General features: G+C 35.8%; 1 protein-coding gene across 1 annotated transcript; it reads right to left on the reverse strand.

Moving 5' to 3' along the window:
• Nucleotides 1-2,872: 2,872 nt before the first annotated feature.
• LOC144972277 (uncharacterized) lies at nucleotides 2,873-13,196 on the reverse strand. Its single transcript, XM_078913364.1, has 6 exons — nucleotides 13,048-13,196; nucleotides 9,108-9,206; nucleotides 7,738-7,884; nucleotides 6,435-6,601; nucleotides 4,471-4,552; nucleotides 2,873-3,075 (listed from the first exon to the last, which is right to left on the reverse strand). The coding sequence occupies exons 1-6, from the start codon at nucleotides 13,159-13,161 to the stop codon at nucleotides 2,998-3,000; spliced, it is 687 nt and encodes a 228-aa protein (XP_078769490.1). The 5' UTR covers nucleotides 13,162-13,196; the 3' UTR covers nucleotides 2,873-2,997.
• Between the last annotated feature and the right edge of the window lie 1,506 nt (nucleotides 13,197-14,702).

Below are 14,702 nucleotides of genomic sequence, written 5' to 3' on the forward strand. Positions count from 1 at the left end.
GCACGTCACCACGCCTCTAGCTATCTGAGTTATCGTGTTTTGTTGACAAACAGGAAATCTTAACGTCCACATTGTCTTCGATAATAAAAAAAAACAAAATACTTGAGCTTTTATATAGCGCAATATCCACTAAACATGCTCAAAGCGCTTTACAAGGGGTCCCTGATCAACATCAACACTTAACATGTAGAACGAGACTTGACGCCTGTTAGGCAATATTACATTTTTTTTTCCGATAGAGACAAACCTGTTAACGGCCAGGTACTCATTTTACACATGAGTAAAATGAGAAAATGTGAGTAGTAAAAAGCCTTTTTCAAGGACTCAACTATGTGCTGAGTGAGGCTCAAACCCCGGACCTTCTGATCTGAAAAAAAAGTGTCATACCACAAGACCACATAGCCGCACAATTGAAGCTTCCATTTGACTATTGCATTTCATTTCTTTGAGCTAAAGCACCATTTGCAAAACGCAATGTGTACTTATTCATAGGTCTGATGACCCAAATTGTTATGGGCTCATTGTTGAAATGGAAATACTCTCAAATAATATAAGATATTGTCCCATTACAACGTTATATCAAGCCCATAATTGCATTCGATTATCAGACCTACAAATATGTGAACGTCAGCAAAAAAGGATTGCAAAGTAAATATGACTTGTTGAGTTGGGGTCCTTGACCTCCCACGGTGGAAAGGTTACTGTGTTTTCTACTTCTATACCCTTTAATCTGCTCTCCGGACTCTCCGAGTTGTTTTCTGTCTTTTGCTTGGAATGGGATTGCTTGGTTTTGTCCTGGGCCTTGCCAGAGTCCTCAGTGAGAGGAAACAATGTCAATGTTTATTGGTTTTGAAAGATGATTTTTTTTCCTTGTAATTCATCTCTCTGTTCTGTATTGATAGCAATGTTTTGTTTTTGGATATATTCTGTAGACATTTGAGTATTCCTCTTGCTGGGATCCTGCGCTTAATCCAGATGAGACATTGAGGCGATCTCAAACTGTCAAACCTGATAGGATCGATGCTCTTGAAATCTACACCCTTTCCCTATTCGAACAATTCCCCTTTGTCTTACTTTTCCTTGGGTATCTTTACTTGATGACCTAAATGTGTTGCCAGCACAGTAAAAAACCTTTAAAAACAAAAACAAAATGACTTAGAATTATTTGTCAGATTTTTTTTAAAGATTGATAATTTTCCAAAATTAAAATTTCAACTATCCAAACATATCGTTTTGAGATGGGTGCACGTCGCCAATGAGTCTAGCTGAGTTACAAATGTGATCAAAACTCGGTGGGGTTCCTGACCTCCCATAGTGGGCGGGGAGGTACATACTGCGTCTTCTATCCCCTTATCTGTTTTCCAACTTGCTTTCTGTCTTTGTCTTGGAATGAGATTACTTGGTTTTGTCCTGGCCCTGGCTGGAGTCCTGGCTGGGAGGGAAACAGTCAAATGCATAGTTATTGTTTTGGGAGATGATATTTTTTTCTTTGTCAATCATCTCTCTGTAGATCTTCAGAGATAATAGGCCAATGGAACCAGAGTTTATCCTGGTTTCAATATATAGCGTGAAACTGACAATGACAATTGCTTGCTACCATTTGGAAAGGACTCTAGTAATCACAAAGTACTTTCCACCAGATCTAACAGACCCAGCTACCCAATCAACGCTGAGTGGACAGAGGGGTGGGAAGAAAAATCTTGACTTCACTGTCTGTTCCTTTATGTCTGAAGCGAGTGCTCTACAAACTGAGCTATTGGGACCTCCAAAAGCTTACATATATATAGATAGAAGAAAAAGAAAAGACATCAATTGCACCCAAGACAGATCACGATGTTTGTGCTTGTGATCGAGATCTTTACCAATAGGGTTCAACAGTCGTGACATCACTTCCCTTGTTATGACGTATAGTAACTGGTTTTAAACTATCGGAACAATGGCGGACACCATTATCTCCATCACCACCCTTATAAAATACTTCTCTGATGAGCATAAAAGTGTATCCAGATGAGAAAATCATTATAAATCTGATCATGTTTTGACTAATACATTCTGATCACATGACATGTGAAAAAGTTCTAGCCAGCATGAAGAATAAAAAGTACAGATTTTTCTTGTTTAAAACCAAGGTGCTGTTTGCTGAGTGGATGTGACGTCATCAGACTATTGAATCCTATTCAGCTGTTGGGACCTTAGAAATCTTTTGTTTGTTTGTTTCTTTAGGTCTCTTCCAACACAATTGAGGTTATATCAGAGACCGCTGAAACAAAAAAACAAGCAATCTAACAAAAATAGTACAAATGTAAATCAAAATCATAACCTAAAGATATAAGCTAAATTATAAATAACCAAGAACAAACAGGCAGAAGATTTACAGGAAAAAAAAAAATATCCCCTGTCAAAAATACAATCACAAACCAAAGAAGCAGGATAGGCTAGTAAAGAGAAGAAGAAACGACATCACTATCGGATCGTACACCCATGCGAACATCATAATCATAGGTATATGATTCAAGGGTGATGCTCCCATCCAACCACCCGCTTAGAAATCTAAAAAGGTTTGTTTGAATCTGTGCCAGACACAGCAGAAATATAAATACAAATACAAGAAAAAAAACCATCTCAACTTCCTCACTCTACATACTGTCAACTGGGGTAACTTTGCTTTAACTGGAATCTTTGCCTCTGTGAATTTCAGCTCTGTTGTCGACATTTTCCTGACTTGGCTTGTTATCAAGAGAAATGATTTGACACATTACTAAATATAATCTAAATGGCCCAAAATTCAAGAGGAAAATTAATCGTTTAAGGCAAAGTTACTCCAGTCCATGATACTATATAAGGAAATAAAAAAAGAGAGGTTGGAAACGTGTAGGATCACCAAGATTTATTGAAGACGAGGGGTAAGTCGATGACTGATTGAATGAGATGAAAGAAAACAGTTGAATTTATTTACAGAAAACAAAGCAAATAATCCACAATGAGAATGTATTACCATCAATCCTTTTGGATGACAAAATTCTCCAAATTTCTTTTGAGAGTGCGAGGTGCCAATTCTAAGGGAGTTTTCTTGTCCTGTAATTAGACAAAAAATAAAAAATTGGGCTTTTATTTAACACAAGATCCACTAGTATTTTTTGGGAGACATAAATTGTAGTCGCGATAGTTGATTTTAAAAATCAACTATATACCTTCACAGGGATTAAATGGCACTTCAAAATCCTTAAACTTATGAAGTCTGGCATCAACTTTCATTTTCGATAAGATTTAATGACCAAGAGATGCTCATGAAGGTCTGAAATTGGAGGCAAAATTTCGTAATTTTACGATTTTATGTTATTGCAGGGAGGTCTGTCAAACCGAGGACCTACCAGTCTTTAGGTAGGTGTCTTACCACAAGACTGCAAGTAGGAAAGAAGAAGAGAGAGAAAAAAAATGGCTCTTCTTCTGGAATAAGAAACAATAAAAACAAAAAAAATATATGTACTTCTTTAATTTCAACCCATCAACATGGACTGAGAACCATGAGTGTCCGAGGTTAGATGGACTCAAACTTTAAACACAAATGTCAACATTTTACGAAACCAGAATAGAAGAAGCTCAAACTTTGAATCAACATCCACATTACAATTAATTGGACTTCTGATCTTTAAACCAAAAAGATTTATGATATTGCCAATCTCTTTTCATATAACATTTTCCACAGACAATTTATTTGGGACTAGATTGTGCAGCAATGAGGTCTATCCAGTGGTATGACAGTCTCTTTCGGATTGGAAGGTCCTGGGTTCGAGCCTCACTCAGCGCATAGTTGAGACCTTGGAGAAGACTCTTTACTCACATTCTCTTATCTTACTCAGATGTAAAATGAATACCTGGCTGTTAGCAGTATTGTCTCTGTCAGAAATATGGTAACATTGCCTAGTAGGCGTCATTTCTTGTTCTATATGTTACTACTAATAAATCTTTATTGTCCTCAAAAAAGTGGCATTGCTGTTGGTCAGGGACCCTTTGTAAAGCACTTTGAGCATGCTTAGTGGATATTACACTAAATAAAAGCTCAAGCTCAAATTTTTTAAACCAGATGTTTCCAGTTACCAATATTGTGAAACCAGAATTCTGGATAAACCTGAGAAGCATCACCCATGCTGGGAAAGCCTCCACTACAGTCAAACTTAATCCTGGGAACAGACGCCGAAAAAATATTAATTTTTAAATTAAAATCTGAATTTTAAGAAAAGAAAATCTGAATTTTAAGAAAATAATATCTGAATTTTAAGAAAAGAAAATCTGAATTTTAAGAAAAGAATATGTATGAGTTTTAAGAAAAGAAAATCTAAATTAAAAGGGAAAAATAATCTGAATTTTAAGTTTTAAATATTTATATAGAAATATCTAATTTCAACTATTTATATGAATTTCAATAAAATACCCAGACTGCCTGGTTTGTATTTTATTTCCCAATCTTACATTGTTGAGTACATCAGTTCTGGCCCCGCTTTTAATTAACAACATGGCAACCTCTCCGTTGTCATCCTCACAAGCCAAGTGTCTGAGATTTTTAAAAAATAAATTTAAAACTTTGAAGGAAAAGGGCAGGCAGTGTTAGAGATCATGTATGAAGAGAAGGGGGGGAAATGAAAATTGAAAATATAACGATAAAAACAACAAACAAGAGAGGTTTCTGGTCGTAGATCCAATATGACCAACAAAAATCCTGTGTATAAAAATATGAATAAGGAATAGCTCAGCTGGGGCAGACTTTCTACCATTTGTTTATCCCAATAGAATTCAATAGTTTGATGTCACGTCCGTCCAGCAACGAGCAGCTTGGTTTTAAAAAAGAAAATATGTACTTTTTATTCTTCATCTGGCTAGAACTTTTTCACATGTCACGTGGTCAGAATGTATAAAAGTCAAAACATGATCAGATTTATGTTTATCTCCTCTGGATACACTTTTGTGCTCGCCGGAGAAATATTTAATAAGGGCATCCGCCATTGTTCGAGTGGTTTAGAACCAGTTACTAAGTTACTATGCGTCATTACAAGGGAAGTGACGTCATGACTGTTGAAGCCTATTGGATTGGCAGAGACCCTTTATCTGGTTAAAAAATTTTTGTTGTTTGCAAGAGAAAGGCGTTGATTTTGAAATGTTTTGAATGAATGAATTTATATAGCGCCTAGATCCACAAAGTGCTCAGAGGCGCTTTACAATATGCAAATAAAACAAAATAATAAATTAATAGGTTTTGTGTTAAGTATTTTGTTCTTTTTATGAAACTGTTATCATATTCTATTTTGTTGATCGACACTAAATTCACAATTTTGTTTGATAACTAAATTCACAGTTGGGAGTCCCAGTAGCTCAGTAGGTAGATCACTCACTTCACATACAAAGGGAATTGGATTGAACCGGATTGAAGTTGAGATTTATTTATTTCTATCCCAATTGCCCATTTAGCACCGTAGAAACCAGAATTAACTCCTGTCCCTTGGTCCTTTGGCTTTTGTTTTGTTTTTAAGGGTTTTACGGTGCTTGCGACTCATTTAAGTCATTTCAGTGTCAGTAAAAAGGAAGAAATGGAATAGTCAAATAAATTATAGATTTACAATTAGTACACAAGAGTACACAAGAAAAAGTAAAACAAAGGAGAATAGTTTTAAATAGGGAACAGATGTAGATTCTAAAACCGCACCACTTAGTCTGAGATCACCAAAAAGTCTCATCCTGACGCAAGCACAGGAAAAAAGGAACACACTCAAATGTTTACAAAGCATTATAAACATATAAAACAATTAAAACAGCGCATAACAGAGAGATGATTTAAAATATTTAAAAAATCATTCCCAAAACTAACACTATACATTTTACTGTTTCCATTTCAGCCAAAGACTCCTGCAAGGGAAAGGATAAAATGAAGTAATCTCATTCCAATACAAGGACAAAAAGCAAATGGAAAATGGATATACGGGTATAGAAGACATAGTAAGCCATCTCCCTGCCCACCATGGGAGGTCAGGAACCCCAGCCTGGCCGTTGGCTTTGAAGGACTAATCTCTTTTTTATTTTTCATAACAAAATATACAAGGAAATCAGCGGAGAGTTCTTTATACTAGACTATTGCCTATCCAAAGGCTAGCAAGCAATCACTATTACCTGTTTAGTGTTAAAGAAACTGGGATTAACATCGGCTTCATCGGTCTTATGGCTCTAAAGGACTACTTTTAAAAATATTTCATAGTAGGACATACAAGGAAAACAGCAGGAAATAATTTACGATATATAGACTATTGTCCTATCCTAAGGGGTGGCAAGCAATCACTGTTGCCTGTTTAACAATATTGAATTTGGGATAAACTCCAGCTCCATGAATCCTATGATTTATGATTCTGAGGGACTACTTTCTCTTCGAAACTGAGAGTAAGACCTACAAGGGAGTGCACCCCGTGTTATCCTTCATGTTCATCTTGGCTGACTTGGACAAGAGCAGAGTGACCACAGTCAGGTTGCCTTTGCTAGCACTGCGGTGGAGAGGGGTGTGGCCAACAGAGTCCACACAGTCAATGTCTGCTTCGTGGTTGATCAGGGTCTTGGCTATCTGGACAATGGAAACCAGTGGCATGTCAGATAAACATTTATTGACGGTTCAAAAAGTAACCCAGACCTACCAAAGGGGACCAAAAAAAAAAGAAAAAAAAAGAAAAGAAATTGAAATAATAAATTTTTAAAAATTAATCCGAATATGAAGATTAAAAAATTTGTGTTTACCAATGTGTACTTATATGCAGGTGTTGTTTTTTTTTAGTTGTTGTTGGCTGAAGAAGGGTTTTGAGCCCAAAATGTTTGTGTTTGGTATTTTGTTCTTTTATGAAGCTGTTATATTCATTTTTGTTTATTACTATTACAGTCCACAGCTTCTACTATCAAAGTATCACTTTGACTCATCTCAACTTTTTTTAAAACGTTTTATTAATAGCAATATCATAGAAGGAAAATAAATTTTTAAAAAACAACAATACTGTCAAGCCTTACTATTAGAAATATATGCTGACCCCTTCCCCACAACTGTTTTCAGGCTAACATTGGGAGAGCTGGATTGCTACAATGACTGGGTCCCACTCTTTCAGTGATATTGATCTTATTGTTTTGATCAGTGCTGATGGTGACAAAAAGTGAAAAGGGAGGAAAATCATGAACGATTGCCTTTAAGCCCCAACTTTTGCTGCACTAACTCCCACTTTTAGAGCAATTGAGATGATAAACTATCAAGTGATAATCTAGCTTAATTCTTGAGAGTTAGAAACTGCCCCTAAATGTTCCATCACACATCAAGTCTCTCACTGTCAGGGAATTTGATTAGGGGAAATTAATCTTTTTAAAGGAAGAAATTCCTTCTCTGGACTCCAGAATTGTGTGTTTCTGTGGATCCAAGGAAAACCATTAGCACTGATTGATTTGTGTTTTACAGCAACAACCTGGTCGAAAACCCAAGAGTATCACAACAGCTTCGTCTGAGGGACTGTTGCATGTAGGGACTGTTGCATGTAGGGACTGTTGCATGTAGGGACTGTTGCATGTGCTTATCCACAATATTCAACCCTTTGAGAAAAGCATACTTATTTCATCGGGTAACTTGTAATTTACCCACCCTGGAATAAAACTAGATTGAAGTCAAAGGTCACAAATCAACACTTTTCAAGCTTGCCTGTCATTTAAAAATCAACAAACACAAACCTCAAGATGTCCTTTGGAGGCGGCATAGTGTAAGGAACTCTGACCAGTACTGTTGACGGCATTCACCTGAGCTCCGTGACCCAAAAGATCATAGACTATCTGGGTACGTCCAGCAGATGAAGCAATCATCAAAGGGGTCCACTGGGTCTGAGGAAAGCAAGACAACCAATCAAACTTCACCTTTCATCTTTTAAAATTTGGCAGTGGCTTTTGAAGAGATACTTCACATCCAGGGATAGCTGAACTGCTTTTAAGTTTTTAAGGCAAATAATTTTTTTTTAAAATAAAAATTCCAAATTTGAGGAAAATAATCTGTTGTTATCAAAAATTCATGATAACCAATTTTTAAAAATACATTAGTGCCAGCACCCGCGGTTTGAAAAACCAGCAGGACTGGAAAGTTTTTAAAGAAAAACTCTGCAAACTTCCTTCCTTTAGGAGCAAATCTGAGGTTATCCGATAAACAATAAACTTACCTATATCAGAAATGGAGCTCGCTTATACAGAAAGATTTTTTTAAAAACTGGCCAAACTTTTTAAAAGGTAGCTATATCAGGATTTCTGAAAAGCAGGTTTGCTGGCCAAGGTCAGCAATCTAGTACCCATTTTTATATGAACTGTCACTTTAAAATGTTTTGTATTTGATGATGTGAAGTTCCATTTAGTCACATATCCGTTCCTGGTGAAAATAATATTTTGATCAATTTTCCCTAAAATTTTCGATTGAAAAAAAAATCAAAATATGGCTAAAATCTGGCTACCAAAATTAAATGTTATAATGGCAAGTCTTTGACAGACAATCCATATTGATAAAATTTATATAAACTTTAGAAATTTAGAGACTGGGGAGCCATCGTGTAAAAACAACAAATGTTATTAAAGCCATCCATATCAATAGGAAAAGGGATGAAAGAGTAGTGCCATTCCTACCTTCTAACCATCTGGATGTATAAGATTTGCATCACAATTGTTACATTGTATGGTCCATAACAAGTAATGGTGTCCTAACTCACAAGGTGTTGTTCTTATGGCATTCATAACAAACCTATGCGATGTTTATCCTTGAATAAAAATTAACATTTATTGGATTAAAATTTTAGTAGTCCTTCAGAGCCATTATATCCATGGAGTTTATCCCAGTTTCTATGCATGAAACAGACAACAGCAACTGCTTGCTACCCTTTGGGTGGACAGGGGGGTAGAAAAAATCTTGACTGCACCCAGGATCGATATTGATCCCTTTTGTGTGTGAAACGAGTGCTCTACCAACTGACCTATTGGATCCCCATTGGATAAATATAATCAAGGTTTAACATGATTAATGCTTACACCAAAAAAGAAAAAAAAAAAAAAGAAAGAAAAGTCCAAACCTCATCTCGTTCATCCACTGGGACTTTCAACGTCAGCAAGAAAATGACAATGTCTTCATGACCACCTGATGCTGCCCAATGAAGTGGAGCCCTTCCACTCTGGATTACATACAAAAAAAGAGCAAATAAATTGTCATTACTGTATCCTCTTTGTCCAGCTGTGTCTTTGATTATTATCAAGGGGAGACCCCCTCCCCCCCACCCCCATCCCCAAAAGAACCCCAACTAAAGATACAAAAACCAGATGAAACATAATGTTTACCATCACTTACAATATCGAAACTGATGGGAAACTCAGTAAGTAATAAATGGCATCGGCCGGAGTCATAAATGACAGATGACTCAGCAAATTGATTTTGAAATTAGAAAAATCACACCACTTATAAAAATGAAACTTATCTTTAAAACAGTAATATTTATTGGACATTGTAACTTATTGAAAGTTCACAATGGCTAAAACATTAAGTAATATAATAAAAGTGCTGTGAAAATACAGACTCTGAATTGAAGAAAAGTATACATTATCTTTAACTGAAACTTAGAAAAAGTGCTTAGCCCGAATTAAAAATCACACCACTTATAAAAATGAAACATCTTTAAAACAGTAATATTTATTGGACATTGTAGCTAATTGAAAGTCCATAATGGCTGAAACATTAAGTAATATAATAAAAGTTTCATGAAACTAAGATTAACTAGCTAGGCCTTAGATTTAGATAGATGAAAACAAATGATTACAGCAGAGAAAAAAAAAATTTCTCAGTTCTTGTTTGCATCAGATAATTTTTACTTTGATATTTTAAAACTGGCTATTTACCCATAAACAAAGCCATTTAGGCTGGTTTTCACGAGAAGTCTTGTGAATTTTATTAAAATAAAATGTTATACTAATATGGGCTTGACTCTCAAGTTAAGTTGGTTTAAGTTGTTCACTGTTTACAAACTTGAAATACCTCTCCTTTCGTTTTAGTTTTAGATACGATACAGCGACTAAAATTGTGTTCATTTATAAAATGTTAATACCATTCCTACACTATATACAGTAGAACTCGGAAATAGCGAGTTCGACGGGTCCACTCCTGATTACTCGCTATTTCCGAGTTCTCGCTATTCCCGAGTTGCCAGGAAAGGTCACTCGGCCGGTGGAAGAAAAGGTTATAATACTGCTGGTTATTTCCCTCGAGTATGTACTTCGAGTAAAAGCCGTCGCCCCTATTTCAATTTCTTCACAGAAGTGGCAGAATGCTTGGTTTTTTGGGTTTTTTTGTAAAATCATGACTAGAAAAAACAAGAACATAGAAGTATGTGTGTGTGTGTGTGTGTGTGTGTGTGTGTGCGCGCGCGAGTGTTTGTATGCACCATAGATAACACAGGACCCCTCCTAGTAGTCTTTGGTATGCACTAGGCATGTTTGATGAGGTAAGCAAGCGCATCACTCAATCACTGACCCACTGAAATAATGGTTCCAAGCTCCCCTCTCTCACTGATCGTGTCGTTCGTTAACGAATGCTACCCGCTGACCGATGCTGCGAAGTGAGGCATGTTGACATGTTGGCTGCCAGTGCTTACCTCGCGCGTCGCGTGGCACCACATTGGGTGAATAATTGACCCCCACCCCCAATACACACACATGCACACAAACACACACACCCAAGCCCCACCCAAATTTGTTTCGCCTACTATGTACTACTACAGACTAGGCTACTATGTAATATTACTCGTAACAAAAAATAAGAAAAGAAAAGAAACTAGGCTAAAAATATTTAAATCGCCCTTGTCTCTTGTTTTGCTTTACTTCGTACGCAGTCCTAGGCTGGGGCAGGAAATGCTCGTTATTTCCGAGTTTACCTCTTTTTCATACTCGCTACTTTCACTTTCACGTTCATGTATTGACTCAAATGAGGGGGAAAAAACGGGGATTTAGATTTTACTCGCTATTTCTGAGTACGTTACTTTCATCTGTATCTTGTTGATAATATATCAGGAGTGAATGAGCATCAAATTGGGACCGGGGGAAAGATTTCGTCGTAGTCTGACTGCTATGTGACACTCACTCATCACCAACATCTCTAACTCGAATGAGAATGCATTGCTGTCTGTCGCTCGTGGGTGAAGAATTTGACTAAGACTAATTCGGTAAATTGGTTACAGATAGTATGACTGAGTGAGGGCCGAGGGACCACACTGTACAACTTCGTCTAATTAGAGTTAGTGAGACTGTGGTGAGGGTCGAGGGACTCGACTTGAACTTGAACTTGAACGTGAAATTGAAACTTGAACTCGTAGGGAGTTTAATAGAAATTCTAAATGTACCTCACACGCTTGAAACCAATGTCATATGAAAGAGCTGGCAACACAGATTACAAAACAGTTTGAATTTTGTTTCTATCTTGATTAGAAATGTAGTTACGACAGTTCGAAGTCTCAAATTTCAGACGGATTTTTACCCCAAAATTACCATTGCAAAGTTGTGACCGAAATCGCGTGATGTTAATAAAAAATGGTTAAAACAGTCAATATGGAGTTCTTATCATATATTGTATACCAAAATGTTCGTCTTATCGAGGACAATGCATTTACATTAATAAAGAGGAAGATAAACATTTCAAATTAACACATTATTACATAATATGACGCAAATGTTACACAATCAAAAACTCGGCTAGACGTAAGAAATAATTTGCTCTATCACTTTTGGATTTATCCCCAATATCTCACTGAAACAATTGCAAATAATTACCCTCTTTTAATTAATACATAGAGAATAAAAAAGGGTTTGAGTAGTTTGAGAGAATTTAAATGAAAAGATATAAACATGTTGTGTAATGACATAATGAGTTTATTTTTACCTATGGCAATTTAATTGCATATAAATGAAATGGTAGATTGAAGAAGTTCAAATAAATTGAAACAGATTCCCTATTATAATTAGAAGGAAAGTTCTGGCTTTTAATACTTTAAAAAATTCTGCTGAACCACTTTGGGTTTATTGCTATTACACCATTTGAACTGACAATTAATATAATTTTATCCCCCCCCCCCCCCTTCTCTCTCAATGTATGGGGGTGTCAAAACTAATAGAACTTCTTACCATAATAATTATTAAGGCTAAGGCCTTTAAAATATGGATACAAATGATAAACATATCTAAACATATGGGAAAGAAACTTGATGATTTGATGGCAAAGTAAAATAAAATAAAATTAAAGCAATTGGTATTTTTAAAATATCGATATTATTAATATCGGATTTCACAAAGAGAAGAAATGTACGAACTTTTAAAACAAAAACTATAAAATGCCTATAAATAAAGTTGGAAAGTATGATTCAAAATAAAAACATAGTAAATAATAGTACTGAAAATATTATGTACTAAATTTAACATTATACATAACTAAATTAAAAATATCGATATGAATATCGATATCGCCCGGCAGCCATGATGAGAAGATAATGTAAACAAGGCATTTCGGCGCAGAGTTAAAAGGTGTCTGCGCATCGATATAGAGCCCTGAAATTTGGCATGAATAAAGTTTAGATGTTATTCTAAAAACAAGCGTTTAAATTTTTAAAACACACGCGGTAAATAAAAAAATAAATGCATTTGAAAATTGCCAAATTTTAACTTCATATAACTTCTGGAATTATTCATTGGCACCATTTAAAAGGAAATTGAAAGACGAAAATAATGATACCAAAATATCTGCGATATTCCTCTTTATAACGAAGTTATGCATCTTTAATTGAACCCCCCAAAACGCGAACGGCAATTTCCAGTCACAACTTTCCTATGGGCGAGTTGGGTCAAAATTTGACTGCCACTGCTGCTGCTCACTAAACTGCCTACTCGAACCCAATTTTGCACTGTCACCCTGTCTGAGTGGACTGAGAAACTTCGAGTGAACGGCAACTTAGTTGGCTTTTAAACATATCGATTTACCGTATCTTTCTTTGACGCCAATGCAGTGTTTTGGCTAATTTTTGCTTTTAACAGGCCAATACTACCGAGAAATGCGTGCTTGCAGACTTCATCGGCAGTTGGAGCTGCCGCCATTGTTGTTGATATTGTTACCACTTCCGTTTATTCTCGTAACTCAATGAGCTCGTATTTTTTGTAAGTATGTTTTTACATTGAGTGTGATTTCCAGCATTAATGTGTGCTCAAAGCGCTGTACAAGGTCCTAGCAAACAGCAACAATTAAGATATACTAAAATGAGACGTGATGCTTTTAGTACGCAATTAGATATATTGTTTTAGTTTTTAAGACGCTGTTACTGGCCAGACACTAATTGCTCATATGAATATGATGAGAAAATGCAAGTAAAGAGCCTCGCCCAAGGACTCAACTTTGCCCACCGAAATCGTGACTAGAACCTTTAACCTACAAGTCACAGGCCAAATGCGATACCACTGTATTAGAGAATCACAAATATGTAACTTCTTTGTTACTCCATTGCCTTCATGTCGAGTCTGTGAAGGAACGCCTTTGTCATATACCCCATACACTGGTGCAAGTTCGTTTCACAAATATTGCAGCCAGCTTTACCCCATCCATAAGTCATAAGGGGAATTCTCATCATGTCTATCGGAGTGGTTGTTAGTTTATTTGTTTTAAGGGATTTTACAGCACTTGTTACATATTTAGGTCATTTCAGTGGTGAATGCACTGTATATACCAATAATAATAATAATAATAATAATAATAATAATAATAATAATAATAATAATAATAATAATAATAATAATAATAATAATAATAATAATTATTATTATTATTATTATTATTATTATTATTATTATTATTATTATTATAAAAAGTCATTCAAACGTTTACAAAGTATAATGAATTAAAAACTAAATACATGTACTTTACACAAGGACAAAGGAATATCTCACACACAAAAAAAAAGAAAAAAAAAAAAGAAAAACAAGCTAAACATTTTGAATGTTTCCCTCCAAGCTAAGGACCCCCCCCCCCTCCCCCTTTCCCATTCCAATGACAATGAAAAAAAACACGAGCAATCTCAATCAGAACTAAGACAGATAGTAACTTATTGTTTTTGTTTTTAAGGGTGGCAGAGTAAGCAACAAGTTAGTAAGTCACATCAGCGCCATTAAAAAGGTTAGTAATTCGGAGGAATCAAATATTCTAGATTTACAATTAAAAGCACACAAGAAAAAGTAAGACAAAGAGTGAGGAATGGTTCGAATAAGGAACATGTAGATTTCAAGAGCATACCAGCAGTGTCAGTTTAGGATTACCTTAAAGTACCATCCAGATATATACGCAGGTCCCCCCCTAAGAAAAAACATACTCAAATGCTTACAGGACATCATATTGATTCAAAACAAAAAATATGTAAAATATGTAAAAGCCAACAGAAATATGATTTACAAGGGAAAAACTATAATTATGCATTTCATTGTTTCCCTCTCAGCAAAAGACCCGAACCAGGGCCATGACGAAACTTAATCTCATACCAGGACAAAGACAGAAAGCAGATTGGAAAACAGGTATATGGGGGGTAAGGGACACAGCAAACTATGATAGTTTGGGAGAAACAGCAAGTGACCTCCTTGCCCACTATGGAAGA

Source organism: Berghia stephanieae, chromosome 5, assembly GCF_034508935.2.
Source record: "Berghia stephanieae isolate SIO BIC M18660-M18661 chromosome 5, UCSD_Bste_1.3, whole genome shotgun sequence".
Taxonomy (NCBI): Eukaryota; Metazoa; Mollusca; class Gastropoda; order Nudibranchia; family Aeolidiidae; genus Berghia; species Berghia stephanieae.